Raw genomic sequence first — 17,136 nt, 5'->3', positions numbered from 1 at the left:
TACTAACTTGTCTGTGATTCATGATGCCCTTACTGATCTCTGGGACACCCTACACGACCGCAACAATGCTAGTTTGCCCTCTAAGGAGTGGGATTTCTGGAACTGGCTTACTAGTGGTTCCTGGATCTTGGTTCTGACCAGGGTTACTACTCTCCTGACTATATTTCTCTTGTGTGTTCTAGTTGTTTTTTGCTGTGTTCTTCCTCTGATCAAATGTACGCTTAACAGAACATTTAATTTCCATGTTCATCATTATACCCCAGAGGATATCACTCCCTATTATGACAGTGGTGATTTGGAATTCCTTGAGTGAATTTTTCTTTATTCTTTAATTGTGATTAATATGTTACATTTTAATCAAAGGGGTGGATTGTAATGGAAAATTTATTCATATACCCTTATAGTTTGTAGGTTACACTTTGTATGTCTGTGTATTTAGATAAGAACTCCTTCTCACACTTTCCCCCCCCTTTCTCATCCCCCCAACAGATGTTGAGAGTTTAATGAGCTTCCTCCTTTGCACCCTTCACTCCGTAACATTTGTTAACAGCTATGTGAGAAATTTAAAACAATGACCTCCTACTGTGATGTTATCAGCTCATGCCTGGTATATTAACTAAGCTCACTTGTATCTGGCAGACTCTCGCAGACAAACTCCTTTGACTGTGTGACTCTCATTGCCGGCCGGCTCTTAATAAAACTACTTTGTTCGATTCTCACTTAGTGTGTGATCTTTGATAACTAAAAATTCCACAACAATGGCTGAAGCTGAGTTGGCAGCTTTAACAATGAAGCAGAAATTACTGGATGAAAAACATGCACTGGAAGAAGAGGAAGAGCGGCTGCGTAAAAGAAAGGAAAGGCTACAATTGGACACTGAAATAGCAGAAAAAATGGCAACACTCAACGTTCTCAAAACTCAAAGCACAATAAGCAGGAAAGGATCATCAAAAGTTTCAGATGGAATGAATTCATACCTAGAAAAGAAACAGTTTAAACAGCCACTAAACGCTGATGCAAATGAATTTATCCCTCTCCATTCTGTAAAGGAAAATACCGCAGCTAATGCTGAAATGCAACTTGGAGCAAAGCAGAAAAGCAAGCATGTAGCTGCAAGGACTAAACTTTCTCCAAGTGATCACCCCCAACAATATTCAACATTTCCTCCAAACTCACTCGATCAATATACTCAGCGTACATCTCATGCAAATGATGTGCTGGATCTGGAACCACAAAATGATGTTGTTGGAGTAATGAGAAAACAAAATGAAATAACAGCTCTCTTGATCCAACAGCAATGCCTCTCTGTCCTCCCAAAGAGAGAAATTCCTATTTTTGATGGAGATGCACTTCAGTATCACTCTTTTATTAAGGCGTTTGAGAATGGAGTTGAGTGCAACACAACCAATAACTGTGATCGTTTATATTTTTTGGAGCAACATACTAAAGGCCATGCAAAGGAATTGGTGAGAAGCTGTCAACATATCAACCCAGACTGTGGCCATCTCAAAGCAAAATTGCTGTTGAAGGAGCATTACGGCAATGAACAGAAGGTCGCAGCTGCTTATATGGACAAAGCCCTCTCATGGCCTCTGATAAAAACAGAGGATGTAAAGGCTCTTCAGAACTACAGTCTCTTCCTTAGAGGGTGTTGTAATGCTATGGAGGATGTGCAGTATCTGCATGATTTGGACATGCCCTCCAACATGGTGAACATCATTAAAAAACTTCCATATAAATTCAGAGACCGATGGAGGAGCCATGTGTGTGAACTGCAGGAAAGACACAAACGACGAGTCAAATTTACAGATATTGCTGAATTTATTGAAAAACAAATAAGAATACTGACAGATCCTGTATTTGGTAATATACAAGATTCTCCACCTTCACCACAAACTAAAGGAATGAACAAACCTAAATCCCAAATTCGACCAGGAACCAAAGGGACTAGCTTCGCCACCACTGTGCAACCTGTGGAAAACAAACTTCAGTCTGTGAAAAGGGACAACGAAACCAATCAACCTGGAAGAAAAATGTGTATTTGTTGTGGAGGAGGACACCTGCTGGATGTATGTGCACAGCTGGGAAAAATGGCACACGAGAAGAAGATAACCTTCTTAAAGGAAAATGGCGTCTGTTTTGGCTGTTTGTGTATAGGACACATCAGTAAAGATTGTCGCAAAAGGATTTCCTGTTCCAAGTGTGGCCGGAAACATCCCACTATCCTCCACAAAGAATGTGTACCCTTGGAACAAACTGCTAGGAATACACAGCCACGTGTGGACAACATGTTGATGTCAAGTGGTCTTACAGGGGCTGGAGATCAGGAATGTAAACTGCCTATTGTGCCAGTCCAAGTAAAGTCAAAGAAAGGAAGCAAAATTATAACAACATATGCTTTCTTGGACCAGGGAAGCACAGCAGTTTTTTGCACTGAAGGGCTGATGCACAAACTACACCTTGTCGGAAGGAAAGGAAATATTCTCCTTAGAACCATGGGACAAGAAAGGGTTGTGAGCAGCAATCAAATCCTAGGACTGGAGGTTGCAGCACTTGAAGGAGATGAATTTCTGGAGCTGCCAAAGGTGTACACACAGGAGTCCATGCCTGTACATACAGGAAATATTACAACAGAAGAGGATATTAAGAAATGGCCACATCTAAACCACATAGACTTGCCTCAAATCAATGCAGGAATAGAACTCCTGATAGGAACTAATATTCCCAAGGCCCTGGAGCCACTAGAAGTGGTGTGCAGTGTCGATGGTGGACCATATGCCGTTAGGACAAGGCTGGGCTGGACAGTCAATGGACCGCTTGCAGGAGACTGTGGAAAGACCGTTAGAGAGGAGCAGCCACATGCAACAGTCAACCGAGTTTCGGTTGTAAACCTGGAAGAACTTTGGCAGCAACAGTTCAAAAATGACTTTCCTGAAAACAAATTTGATGAGCAGCCTGGAATGTCAAGAGAGGATCAGAGGTTTCTGGAACTGGTCACAAATTCTGCCAAATACGTGGATGGTCATTTCCAGATTGCATTACCTTTACGGAATGCCCATGTCATCATGCCAAATAACAAGAAGGTTGTCCAACAACGCTTAAGCCTTCTTAAAAGGAGGTTTCAAAGGGAGGCACCATTTTATTCAGAATATAAAATATTCATGAATGAACTTTTGGCTAAAGGTTATGCAGAGAAGGTGCCTGAAGAAGAGCTTGATCGTAGTGATGGTAAAGTTAGATATATACCACACCATGGTGTTTACCATCCCACCAAAGGAAAACTCAGGGTTGTGTTTGACTGTGGAGCTAGTTATCAAGGTACTGCTTTGAATGCCCAGCTTCTACAGGGACCTGATCTTACTAGTTCTTTAATAGGAGTGGTCACACGATTCAGGAAGGAGCCTGTTGTAATCATGGGTGATATTGAGTCCATGTTCCACCAAGTTTTGGTCCCGCATGATGACACAGACCTGCTAAGGTTCCTCTGGTGGCCAGAAGGTAATGTGGAACAACCACCATCTGAATATAGGATGCGAGTACATCTGTTTGGGGCAACATCATCACCTAGTTGTGCCAACTTCTCCCTCAGAAAGTGTGCAGAGGACTTTGGACATCTATACAATCGGGAAACTGTGAACAAATTATTGCACTGTTTTTATGTAGATGATTGTCTTGTGTCAGTATCTACTGAGGATGAAGCCATTTCACTGTATCAGGAACTGGTCTCTCTGTGCTCTAAAGGAGGATTCACTTTAACAAAGTGGATGAGCAACAGGCCTGGCGTGCTGAAAGTCATCCCGGACAGTTGCAGAGCAAAAGGCATGGAGGGGTTGAATATGGAGCTGGAGTCACCAGTCATAGAGAGAGTACTGGGTGTGGAGTGGAGCATAAAATCAGATTCTTTCAAGTTCAAGATGGCACTCAAAGACAGACCACTCACCAGAAGGGGAATTCTCTCAATAGTCAGTTCCATCTATGATCCCCTAGGAATGCTGAGCCCTGTTGTTTTAACTGCCAAGAAAATCCTAAGAGACTTATGCAGGAGTGAACTTGGATGGGATGACATTGTACCAGAGCCCTTCTCCAAAAGATGGCAAAAATGGCTGCAGCAGCTTCATATGCTGGACAGGCTGGAAGTCAGTAGATGCCTGAAACCTGCAGGATTTGGGGAAGTCACGAGGGCCCAGTTGCATCATTTCTGTGATGCCAGTGAAGATGGGTATGGAACAGTGACCTATTTGCTGTCTGAAAACACCTGCTCAAAGCTATACTGTGCATTTATAATGGGAAAGGCTCGTGTTGCTCCTCTCAAATCTGTAACCATCCCCAGAATGGAACTCATTGCTGCAACCATGGCCAGCCGAGTTGATCTGCTCTGCAGGAAGGAGCTGCAAATGGAACTTCTGAAATCTGTGTTTTGGACAGACAGTGTTTCTGTACTCAAATACATCAGGAATGAGACTTCACGGTTTAAGGTCTTCGTGGCAAACCGTGTCTCGCAGATTCTAAAGGTTTCATCTTCGGCACAATGGAAATATGTGGACACTGCTAGAAATCCAGCGGATATAGCCTCAAGAGGGGTGAAAGTGGACACCTTTTTGAAGGATGCTATGTGGCTGTCAGGGCCTCAGTATCTTCTACAGTCCGTGAGTGAGTGGCCTGCTGACCCAGATGATATCAGTCAACTTTCACCTGATGACCCTGAGGTAAAAACAGTTGCAGCAGTGGCTGCTGTGTCGGTCAGAGAAGATCCTTTGACTTGCCTGATTGAATACTTTTCCTCCTGGACACGCCTTAAGAAATCGGTTGCATGGCTTTTAAGGATCAAGGATCTGCTCCTGTCCAGTATAAGAAGGAGGAGACAATTACAACTGACCGTATCACAGTCTGAGGTCAGCAAAGAACAACCAAAATCTTTTGTGGAAGAAGAGCTAAGCAACATCAAGAGGACTGCTGTGTTTAGGAGTATTTCAGTGGAAGAACTGGACAGGGCTGAGGTTGCCATCATCAAGTTCTGTCAAAGAAAGAGATTTCCTGAGGAACTAGCCAGCCTGGAGAAAAGACAGCTCATTATGAAATCCAGTCATCTTCGTAAGCTCTGCCCACAGTTGCAAGATGGAATCCTGAGAGTTGGTGGAAGGCTCAGTAGATCATCAATGCCTGTTGAGACCAAACATCCTATAATACTGGCAAAGGACCAACATATCTCAGAACTTTTGCTTAGACATGTACATCAAGAGGTGGGACATGCTGGTCGTAACCACATGCTGTCTAAGCTGAGGGAAAGGTACTGGATGGTTGGGGTCAGTACAGCTATAAGGAAGGTGCTGTCCAAATGTGTTGTATGTCGACGTCTAAGTGCTCTGCCAGTGAACCAACAGATGGCAGACTTGCCCAATGATAGAATTGTACCAGACGAGCCTCCATTTACTCGGGCGGGGGTTGACTACTTTGGACCTTTTCAAGTGAAAAGTAGGAGGAGCCTCGTGAAGAGGTACGGTGTTATTTTTACCTGCCTCGCCATCAGAGCCATTCACATTGAGGTCGCTCCTTCGCTGGATACCGATTCCTTCATTAATGCACTCCGACGCTTCATTGCAAGAAGAGGACAGATTCGTGAGCTACGCTCTGACAATGGAACCAACTTTGTGGGCGCAGAGCGTGAGCTGAGAACTGCTATTGAACAGTGGAATCAGGTGAAAGTTAATGATGTTCTTCTACAGAAAGGAGTTAAATGGACTTTTAATCCACCTGCAGGCTCACATCATGGAGGAACTTGGGAGCGACTGATAAGGTCAGTGCGCAAAGTACTCAATTCTATTATGAAGGTACAAAACCTGGATGAAGAAGGCCTTCATACAGTACTTTGTGAGGTTGAAGCCATCATTAACAGCCGTCCAATCACTAAAGCCTCCTTGGATCCGAACGACCTGGAAGCTTTGACTCCAAATCACCTTCTTCTGTTAAAGACTTCACCATCATTTCCACCAGGAGTATTCCAATCTACAGATGTGTACACACGTAGAAGATGGAAACAAGTCCAATATATGTCTGACTTATTTTGGAAAAGATGGGTGAAGGAATACTTACTGCAACAGCAGGAGCGTCAGCGATGGACTAGAGTGAAGAGGAACCTCAGTGTGGGAGACCTTGTTCTCATCATGGACAGTTCTGCACCTAGAAACTCTTGGCCAATGGGACGAGTGATGGAGACTTTTTCGGATCGAAGAGGATTTGTTCGTCAAGTCCGTATCAAGACTCGGACTAGCTGCGTGGATCGGCCTATCACGAAACTGTGTCTGCTGCAGGAGGCTGATCACAGTTAGACTTTTGGACTTGAAATGTTCAGATTTTGTTGGCAGATTTTTGGACTTTTTACAAGTTTTCTTTTCTCTCCTTTTATTTTTCTTTGATTTGAAGATGGATTCTAAGGTTAATTAGAATATTACCGGGGTTATTGTGAGCTATTGCATGATGGTTTGTTGAACACCTTTGTCTTTTGCATGTATTTTATGTCTCCAACTTGGTTTAATATAGGTAATTATTATGAGATTTCTCAATAATAAGGGGCTGGTGTGTAGGAGCCATAAAATATGTTTGAAGTAATGAGCACTGGGTGGATGATTTGTTTACATTGGTTGTCATGGTGATTCGCAGCATGGGGTCACGTGGATGCGGTAGGTGATGGGAGGAACGGTTAAGAAGGAGTTGTCAGTCAGTCACAGGTGGTTTTGCCAGAGAGAGGAGGGCTGGGTAGCCGTAATTTTTGTTGACCGCTGAAACTTATTTGGAAAAACTTGTACGCTAACACGCTGAGCTGGATAGACCAATGTATATGTAAAGTCTATAAAAGATCACATGTTAAGTCAAACAAGTGGATTGCTGCATCCTGCAAATAAAGAAAGATTCTCAATAAAGGAAATAACGCATCAGGAGGAAGAGCGTTTTTATTTCGGACATGGACGGCGCGTCAAACAAATAGACAGAACCCATCCTTTTGCCTCAATAGTGACTGTGGAAGTCACTACACTGGTTTATACTGGAATTAAAAGCTCCAGCTTCTACAGACTGGTTTATACTGGAATTAAAAGCTCCAGCTTCTACAGACTGGTTTATACTGGGATTAAAAGCTCCAGCTGCTACAGACTGGTTTATACTGGGATTAAAAGCTTCAGCTTCTACAGACTGGTTTATACTGGAATTAAAAGCTCCAGCTTCTACAGACTGGTTTATACTGGGATTAAAAGCTTCAGCTGCTACAGACTGGTTTATACTGGAATTAAAAGCTCCAGCTTCTACAGACTGGTTTATACTGGGATTAAAAGCTTCAGCTTCCACAGACTGGTTTATACTGGGATTAAAAGCTCCAGCTTCTACAGACTGGTTTATACTGGGATTAAAAGCTCCAGCTTCTACAGACTGGTTTATACTGGGATTAAAAGCTTCAGCTTCTACAGACTGGTTTATACTGGGATTAAAAGCTTCAGCTTCTACAGACTGGTTTATACTGGGATTAAAAGCTCCAGCTTCTACAGACTGGTTTATACTGGGATTAAAAGCTCCAGCTTCTACAGACTGGTTTATACTGGGATTAAAAGCTTCAGCTTCTACAGACTGGTTTACATTACAAAAAAAGCAGATGGACCAAACATAGCAAAAACTGTCCTGGTGTTTTAAGGGTTAAGAGTAATTACAGTCGTCCCTCATGTTTTTTCTAGATGTGTGACCCAGCCAATCACAAATGCATACAGGGTAATAACCACTCTCTTCTCTAACAGTAGTGTCTGCTGAGTCAGTGTTACAGCTTCAGTGATAATCAGTTGATCCCACCCACATCGAGGGGATACCATCTGTGGTGATAGAAAAACCATGGAGGGTTTAAACCTGCCCAGATGCACTGTCCCACATGACTGCTGGTTGCTCAGCTGATCTGCATGTGCACAGAAAACCAGATAAAATATACTAGGTGATGTATTACTTCTTACCATAGTTGCATGACATCTGCAGGTCAGCAATGACTCTCAGAAGATTGTTCATCTGATTGGTCCGCTGCTCTGTCTCTATCATACTGTCTGACGCAGGATAGGCTGAGTCGATGTAGATCATATCCAACAGGTAGATTCCTGTGAAGGCGGCAAAAGAGAGGAAATTAGTTCATGAAACCCAGCAATGACGCCTACTTTGCTTCGAAAGCACACTTAGAAATGATCAGGGCAAAAAGGATTGAAAACGTTTCAATGCCAAAGCATATTTAAACGTTTAAAGTGCTTTGTAAAGAGATCCAAAGCTTGTTTTAGTGCTTCGCTTTATAAACTCAAATCATTTTATACAATAGATAAAATCTGGGCAGGTTGAGAAGCTGCACCGTTGCTGGTTGGACACCAAAGCATCCATCACACATCAGTGGCTTCAAGAACAGCACACAAAAATGGCTGGAAATGAAGACATTTAAAGTTCTCTGTGTCTCACATGTCTTCTTTTCTTCACTTTTATAGAAGGTTGTCAAGTTCTCTTAGTCTGTTTTTTCTTTTTAGAATTGGTGATTGTGTGCTTTTTGGTTGTTAAATACATGAGATTTGTGATTCATGGGACAAAGTATCCCCCACTTTAAAGCCACCACAGACATCGTGTTTGGGACCAGGGTTCCCCTCATCTCACCATTTACAGTACCTTTTACAATCACCACCAGTTTCACAGCGTTTTGGGAACACTGTTATTTTATTCTGAAATTTTAACTGCTGGGAAGGACAGGAGAAATAACGCTGTGCAACAGATTGATTTTAACTCATCTGCATATCTGAGTTAGCAACAACATATACAAGAAGACAAGCATGTATCACGAGTCCTGTCTCATAGTCTGAAAATCATGTGTTCCTTGTGCAACTGATTTTACCACAAGAGAGGAGGTTCAGTAAAGACGAAAGATGACATTAAGTAGAAAAGTTTCCCTTTTCCAATACAGTAACTGTGCAACTGAAATAAAAAAGAAGAAAAAATAGAAAAACAAATATATCAATAACGATGTTTGTTGTGTAGAAAATGTGTAAATCCTCCCGTTAATGCTCTGAACTCCAACAAGTCATTCTGATGGATTGATGTGTTCAACTGAATTCCTGCCCACAACAGACGGACGGATACCCAGCTTCAACACTGAAACCACTGATTAAAACCAGACTGACGGCAGGTTGTCATAACTGTGAGACGGAGGACTTACCGAGGTAAGGGATACAGGGAACCATCTTCAGGGAACGAATGTACTCCCGCATACGGATGTAGTTCTCTTCCTTGGATGTCAAGTAGTTTAGCTTCTCAAATGTGGCCTTATCTTTCCGACTTACCAACTACAACATACAGGAAATTAGAGTGTGTGATATACAGTAGACAATAATTACTATTTATAATCATTTTTGCTCTAATTTTAATAAATTATCTTGTATTATTTGAAAGAATTGCTTTGACATCATTGTGTACATGTCGGTGTCATATCGGCCTGCTTTACTGATACTGGTGTTTAGTTATTCGGTCTTTACTTTCTGGTGGTGCACAAAAACACGAATATCTATTATTATTATCAATATTTGATATTCTTAAAACATATATTAGTAGCTAGCATTAGTAAGTAGCATTATTGGTATATATTTGGACACCTGCTACTTATAAATGATTCATTAATAATGACTGAACTAGCTCCTGTGATATCCCCAACACCTTTTAAAGCTTAAATAGTGAGTTGATGAGTCGGTTGTCTTACAGCCCATGTTTTGCTGAGTCTGAAGATGGGAGCGCTCTGCAGAGCGGACACGATGGACACCAGAGAATGAAGGTTGTTCAGCTCCATCAGTTTCTGGGAACACGGATATCATGTGAGCAACATGCAGTTTTTTCATGTCATCATTTTCTATCTCATTCAGGGTTACGGGGGAGCTGGATCCACTCCCAGTACCCCCTAGGCAAGAGGCAGGGTACACCTGGACGGGCCAGTCCATCACATGACCAACACAGAGACACAAACAACCACTCAGAATTTAAAGAGACCAGCGAAAATAACATGCATGACTTTGGATTATATGAGAAAGCTGGAGTACCGACAGACAGAACCCACCCATAAATGGGAAGAACATGCAAACTCCACACAGAAAGACCTGGGTCCAGACCTGAATCTGGCTCAAAGTGAGCTCATATTTTCCATGAAATGGCTAAATCTCAGTTTCAACATCTGATATGTTGTTTATCTTCTACTGGGAATAAAACAGATTTGGAAATCATTGTGCTCTGGTTTTATTTACATTTTACACAGAGATCCACCTTCTTTTGGAACTGAGCTTGTGTTCAAATCCATTGAGAAAGTTCATATTGTGACAAAATAAAAGTTTTCTCCCCCAATAGCCACATCATTACAGCCTCATACAATCCTAACTTGTTAGATGATGCAAACATATCTTTTCAATATCAGATCACAGTGTATGTTTGTTAGGGAATTAAACAAAATCGTGCAACTTGAACCCACCTTTGCTATCTTGATAAAATGGCTCAGGATTTCTGCTCGGATTTTCAGCGTCTGGGCAGTTAAGATCTCTCTGACCAGCCAAAAGCTTACCTAAAACATGAAAACGGACGTAAATGTGCATGAAACACAAACACGTGACTTAGACCTACTCTTTTAATTTGTGTTACACTCTAAATAAACGTGTACTTGATGGCACAAATAAGAAGACTGGTTTCTCTTCATCCTCTTATTTTTTCCCTGGATCCTGGAATAAACTCATTCTGCTTTATTAGTTGCCAGGACTCATGTCAGTCTACCAGAGCAGCTTCACAATAAACCAGCTCAACGTTATTTTACTAACTGAAAGGTCACAAGTAACATGTAAAAATGAGTTAAACTGCTTTATGAGGTCATAAAAGATAAACATTATACTTACCAGCAATTAAACTAGAAAAGGTTACACATCAAAAATAACTGATAAAAGTGAAAGTTGCTTTGGAGAAAGGCGTCTGCTAAATGACTGTGGAATAGAATAGAACCTCTTCATTATGGGGTCTATTTTTTTCTCCTCCTGTCTGAAATGGCATGACATACCCAAAATAAATAAAGTACAGCTTCACTACTACAAGGTTGCATGTATAACCCTGATCTCTACAGAAGGCTGAGGGATGTGAGAAGGGTCAGAATTAAGATTTGTGTTACTGTGTCAGAGTAAATTCACCTGGAACACAGTAGAAAATGTAAATAGTTATCTCTTCCTAAAAGAAAACCACATTACTTTAAGCAAAACCAAAGGATAAAAGCCCAGTTGATCTAGGAATGAGTAAAGTAATATCTGAGGAGGAACTGTGCTACAGTAAAAGGTAAAAAGTGAACCTGAGCAGGTTTCCAGGTGTTTAATAGAGATGTTACTCAGGTAAAAATCTCAGGAAGCCATCAGCCGATGATGATGGACACCTCTATCAATGGTCAGAGTCAGGAGGATCCAGGGATAGCCCCACATTCACCTTAGAACCACCATGAGGGTCCAGAAAGAAGTGAAGGCCAACATAGTCTATGATAGGAAGAGTGAATCCTTCACCATAAAACCTCCTTCATCTCCATGGAAACCAGCAGGACCTTCACGGTTCATTTCAAACAAAGGCAGAGTCGTAGGAGAAACACTAGCAGAGTTTTTAGAGCTGGAATAAAACTTTTTATCTGATTTCTGGTCCTGGCTGCTCGCTCCAGAGTTTCTGTCCCACCGTGATGAGACAAACGTCTCTGGAACCAGCAGAGTCTCTGCTGTCATGTGAAGCTCTAAAGTGGACGGAGCTGTTCTCATGGTTTTCTACATTCACATAGAACTGCTTGGAGTTTGAACTGTGTTTGGTTTGGATGCCAGTTGGTAAAGTCTTTTAGCGGAGTGTCTCTCTGTCATGTTGCTGTGCTACATGTTAACATTGCTGCTTCCTAGTGTCTTCAAACATCTTTTAGACAGTAGGATCTCATGCTGCCTCCTGTACAGGGCAGTCTGTGATGAAGAGGTTCACTTAGATATTTAATTAGTTTAGCCATTTGGGAAAATGCAGGTTAATGAACATCAGGACAAAAAACACAATGTAAACAGACTAGCCAGTCAAATATATCTGGTACCAAAAGGTTCTCAGTCATAGTGACCCAGGTACCACAAACAGGCATTTACTGCATTTAGAAGAGGAGGAGGATGTCCACGAAGAACTTGTATACAAAACAAGCTCCTTTCAGATTTATAACATTTTGAAAACTAAGAAAATATTTTCTTGGATGTTATTGAGATTAGATGCGAATGGTTTCTAAACAAACCCTTGAGAACTTTCTTAAAGATTTATTCTATTAATTTAATCTTTGTTCTTCAGTAAATGACCATGTTGCAAAATTTGATGTAGAAAAAAAAAATCATACATTGGAAATAAAAATGTACATTTTAGCAGCACTGACTGTCAGAAATGACAACATTTGTTTAAATTCAACAGTTTGAGCTCTTTTTTTTACATAATGTGGATTCTGGTACAATCCTGTTATAATTAAAGTAACTCACAAGGCCCAGCTCTTTCTTCTCACAAAAACATGTTTAACTTCCGGTTGTTTTATAAACATCACATACACCACATTCTTATACTCAATAAGAGATGATTTAAAAAGCTGCTCCTGAACTTTATTCAGTGCAGTTGTAAGAGTTAAAGATGCTTTTGTACATGTAGGTCAGTAAAAATGAAAACATCATCTGTGTACAACAACACTGATGTTCAGACAAATATCCGGTTCAACATGGTGCAAAAATCAAAGAACCCTCAGGGACCCCAACAGAACAAACAGGGTAAGGAGCTTTAGTACAATCAATACATATATTATCTATTTATATAAAAGTCAGTATTTAAGCACATCGAACGGAGAAGGATCATTTTTGCTGCAGAAATTTTACCTGATTGAACCGGCGTGTGAATGCAACCACATTAGGAGCCAAACTGTGTTTCTCCTTCCCATTCCACCCACAGCTGGCCAGTTCCTGCAGTTTCACAAAATCACAGTTCATGATGAGAAAGATGGCCGACAACGGCCAAAGAAAGAAAGCAAGAAAGAAAGAAAGAAAGAAAGAAAGAAAGAAAAAATGATGACAATCTGGTTCAGAACAATGAAACTAAACAGCTGATGTCAGACAGGAATCTCCACAGGTGAGATCTGTGATCCAGATCAGATAAAGGTAACAGAGAAAAACTGAAAATCAATCCTCAGACCATAACACACATTTTCAATCAAATACATCATGAATACTATGAAGTATATTGATGATAACAGATAATTACATTTAAATTCTTTTATTAAGAGTTAAGCCGCAGCTGGAAAGCTGCATTTCTTACCTCCGGCTGTATCGCTTTAAAGACCGGTGCATCCATCAGGGTAATTTGGCTCTGAAATAACAAAAAAACAAAACAAAAAAAAAAACATTATCTCTTTACATACAAGAGAAAAAGCGTCGCCACCTGCATTTAACTAAGCAAACAGGTAGGAGCCTCCTATTGGATAAACCCTGCATGGATGATGATGTTTCAGCTGCAACTAGTTATTTAACCCCAACTGATGCAACGAGCCGCTTCTCATTTCCTAAACGATGTGGGAAAACACGTCCTGTGGTCGTGGAAAAGAGAAGGGTCAGATCATTGGTACCAAGTAGAGAAAGCATCTAAGGAGAAGCAGAAGCTCCTCAAACTGAGTTAAAACTGTCCAACTCATTAAAAACTGGAAGGATAGCAGGGAGCCATCGTCTTCCAGGAAGATGTGATCAGTGTTTACTGATGTGTTAACAAATGTGGAAACAAAATATTTAGAAGTCACCAAGCTGACCACTCTTAAATAAAATTAAAACTTATTTTATTCTGGTTTTACTCAAACAGTTCTCACATTTTCACCAACGAGCAACAGACTGAGAAATGAGAAGACGAGTTTAAAGACTCACAGCGAACTCCTCAGGCGTCACCTTGAGCACATCGAACACGACTGCGTCGTAGCTCTTGGCGTAGTCCTCACCAGGTCCATCCAGAGAGTCCGAGCTGCTGCTGGCCTATCAGAGGCAAACATTAAACGCTCACCTACAGAACCAGAACTTTCATCACAGCTACTGTTTAGCTAATGTTATTCGAGTGAGCCGCCCTAGTAAAGTCCATGAGGGGGGGTCTTTATATAGTCCATTCTTGGTTTGAGGAGGAACAGTGCAGTTTTTGTCCCAGTCATGGAACAGTGGACCAGCTCTGCATCCTCTGCAGGGTCGTGGAGGAAGCCTGAGCAACATTTACAGATGAGAACATGTCAGTGCTTCAAACCTCTTGTAAAGAAGTCTGAGCACCAACAGCATCCAAACAACCGTGGTGGTAGAAGCTTTTTAGTTTGGATGAATCTCAGAGTTTCATGGTAAACCATATCAAGACACATTCATATAACTAACATCACCATAATCAATCTCCTGCATAAAGGAAGCAGCCACCGGCTTGTTTTTAGCCTCAGGTCAGGCAGGATTTAATCCTGAGGTAAAAACGTCTGAAGTGGTTTTACCAGCTGCTGAATGTGGGGCGTAAAGGTGTTGTCTATTAAAACAGCCACGTATCTGTACTCTGAAATGGCTTCAGTGAGTTGGCCTGGAGACGCAGTGATTCCAAGAAGATTATTTGCTTTTGATTTTGGGAAGAACATGCATTTGGTCACATTTATAACCAGTTTTAAATCATTAAAATGTGACTGCACCATATTAAAACCCTTTGAACCTGAGCGAGTATGTATACGACCGTAGCATCTGCAGAAAAATGGAAACTTGCACTGGAAATATTTTGGTTGATGTCATTTATATAAAGAATAAAGAGAAGTCCACAAACCACCTGCATAAACTATAAGTGAATTGGAGGTTTGATCCTTAGCTTGTACACCGAGTACTAAAAGAGGTTGTTTTTGAACCAGCAAACAGACTGATATGAAAGTCCAAGTCTGGGAGGTTTCTGCCTTAAGACGATATGATCCACTGCATTAGACATAATCTCAGGAAAGCATTAGTTCCTTTGCTACCCATCACTTTCATCGTGATTCCAATTAGTCTCTTTACTGTGTATTTCATCAATGAACTCAGTTCATGCTGCATTCAGGGTCTTCTGACAGAAGCACCTTCCTGCAAGTCTTCATGTCTTCTCAACCTGACTCACAGGTCCAGTCCTGATTAACATGTTGAACAAACTGTAATAGATTATTCTGACAAAGTCCACAAATACTAAAGTTAAAACAATAAAACTGCAGATGCTGAAACTACTGGAGGTCAGAGGTGTGAGGGGAACGGGCAGACTGGTTGGAGATGATAGACAGGCAACAGGAAGTCAGATAAGAACTGGTTCCAGCCGAGCTCTGCAGATGAGCATCTCTGCTCCTGCTTCTTCGTTCTGAAGCTCTGTTACTCAAACTAAACACACGTTTTGGGTTTTTTAAACGTTGCCAAAAGCAGCAGAAACATGAAAAACCCCTCACCTCTGAGGTGACCGAATGGATGCTGGTGCCATCTGAGAGCCCGTTCCGGCGATACATGCTCACAGAGGCCTGGGTGGGACGGACAGGTCAGCTACAGGACACACGTGGAGTCTCATCCATGCCTGGAGACACAGGACAGAAGCCTTAAACAGAGATGTACTCCACATCTTCAAAACCCTTCAAACTAGTGATGCACCAACACCCCATTTTTTCAAATCGAGTACAAGCACCTGCATTTGTGTTCTTGCCAAAACAGAGTACTGATATGAGTACCAGTAAAATCCCATTACAGTTCACTGGTGAGGAGCGTGAACCACAATGTGACAACTGAGTGGCTGATTGTGTGTGTGTGGTGTATCAGACGGGTCATCCTGCAGCATCCTCTGAAAGTAAGCCTGGAAAAATTTCAGAATCTTCAGAAATAAAGAGAATAAAGTCGTTTTTGGTGGATTCAGTTCACTATGGTGACAAAGCACCTACATGCCCAAAGTCTGGCTTCTCTCAGCGAGAGAAGCTAAATTCTGATTTTTAATACGACATCAGAAATAAATTTGTTGTAAAAATGATTGCATTAATTCTACAGATTCATCTCTTTGTATCAACATGTTCATTTTGACAGCACTTTGTTTTTTACACTGGCATCAAGTTCTGTAGCATCAAAACACTTTAATGAACACAGAGTACGAATACATGCAAATAGTATCGGACCCATACCCGATACTGGTATCAGTACTGGTACATTCCAATTTAAAACACACATTGTTGTGAAGAAACATACAGAAAGTTCTGATCTGTTAAAGAAGAACCTGGGAAACATGGAGCATGGTCCACTCCTCATAAACAAACTGCTCCAGTTGTCTCAGGTTTGAAGGAGCCTTTTCCAGACGCCATGTTTCAGCTCCTTCCAAAGATGCTCAGTAGGATTTAGTTCAGGGCTCATAGAAGCCACTTTAGAATAGTCCATGTTTTCCTCTTAGCCATTCTTGGTGTTTTTAGCTGTGTTTATGGTCATTGTCCTGTTGAAAGACCCATGACCTGCGACTGAGACCAAACTTTCTGACACTGGCCAGCACATTTCTCTCTAGAATCCCTTGATAGTCTTGAGATTTCATTGTACCGGCACAGATTCAAGACACCCTGTACCAGATGCAGCAAAGCAGCCCAGAACATAACAGAGCCTCCTCCATGTTCCACAGTAGGGACGGTGTTCTTTTCTTCATATGCTTCATTTTTCTGTCTGGAAACATAGAGCTGATGTACTTTGGTAAAAAGTTCCATTTGTGTCTCATCTGTCCATAGGACATTCTCCCAGAAGCTTTGTGTCTTGTCAACATGTAATTTGGCTTTTTTATGGTTTGTTTTTAACAATGGTTCCTCCTTGGTCGTCTCCCATTAAGTCCACTTTGGCTCAAACAAGGACGGATGGTGCGATCTGACACTGATGTTCCTTGAGCTTGAAGCTCACCTTTAATCTCTTTAGAAGTTTTTCTGGGCTCTTTTGTTACCGTTCGTATTATCCGTCTCTTTGATTTGTCATCAGTTTTCCTCCTGCGGCCACGTCCAGGGAGGTTGGCTACAGTCCCATGGATCTTAAATTTCTGAATATGTGCAGCTGTAGCCACAGGAAC

At 41.4% G+C, this 17,136-nt stretch overlaps 1 protein-coding gene across 2 annotated transcripts in view; it reads right to left on the bottom strand.

The window, feature by feature from the left end:
- ralgps1 (Ral GEF with PH domain and SH3 binding motif 1) overlaps positions 1–17,136 on the bottom strand; it is a 54,533-nt gene that overhangs the window by 34,691 nt on the left and 2,706 nt on the right. For both annotated transcript variants that reach the window (XR_006008431.1, XM_041969518.1), the window contains exons 2-9: positions 15,509–15,630; positions 13,962–14,066; positions 13,366–13,416; positions 12,930–13,013; positions 10,508–10,597; positions 9,752–9,844; positions 9,215–9,341; positions 7,986–8,123 (exon numbers count right to left, since the gene is read on the bottom strand). Coding sequence is in view for 1 of the 2 variants with exons in the window: in XM_041969518.1 (XP_041825452.1) it covers positions 7,986–8,123; positions 9,215–9,341; positions 9,752–9,844; positions 10,508–10,597; positions 12,930–13,013; positions 13,366–13,416; positions 13,962–14,066; positions 15,509–15,565 (745 nt within the window). In the remaining variant the exon portion in view is untranslated. The remainder of the gene's footprint in view (positions 1–7,985; positions 8,124–9,214; positions 9,342–9,751; positions 9,845–10,507; positions 10,598–12,929; positions 13,014–13,365; positions 13,417–13,961; positions 14,067–15,508; positions 15,631–17,136) is intronic.

This window comes from Melanotaenia boesemani, chromosome 19, assembly GCF_017639745.1.
Source record: "Melanotaenia boesemani isolate fMelBoe1 chromosome 19, fMelBoe1.pri, whole genome shotgun sequence".
Lineage (NCBI taxonomy): Eukaryota > Metazoa > Chordata > Actinopteri > Atheriniformes > Melanotaeniidae > Melanotaenia > Melanotaenia boesemani.
The sequence above is the reverse complement of the archived record's forward strand: the minus strand, read 5'-3'. Positions and strand labels throughout refer to the sequence as shown.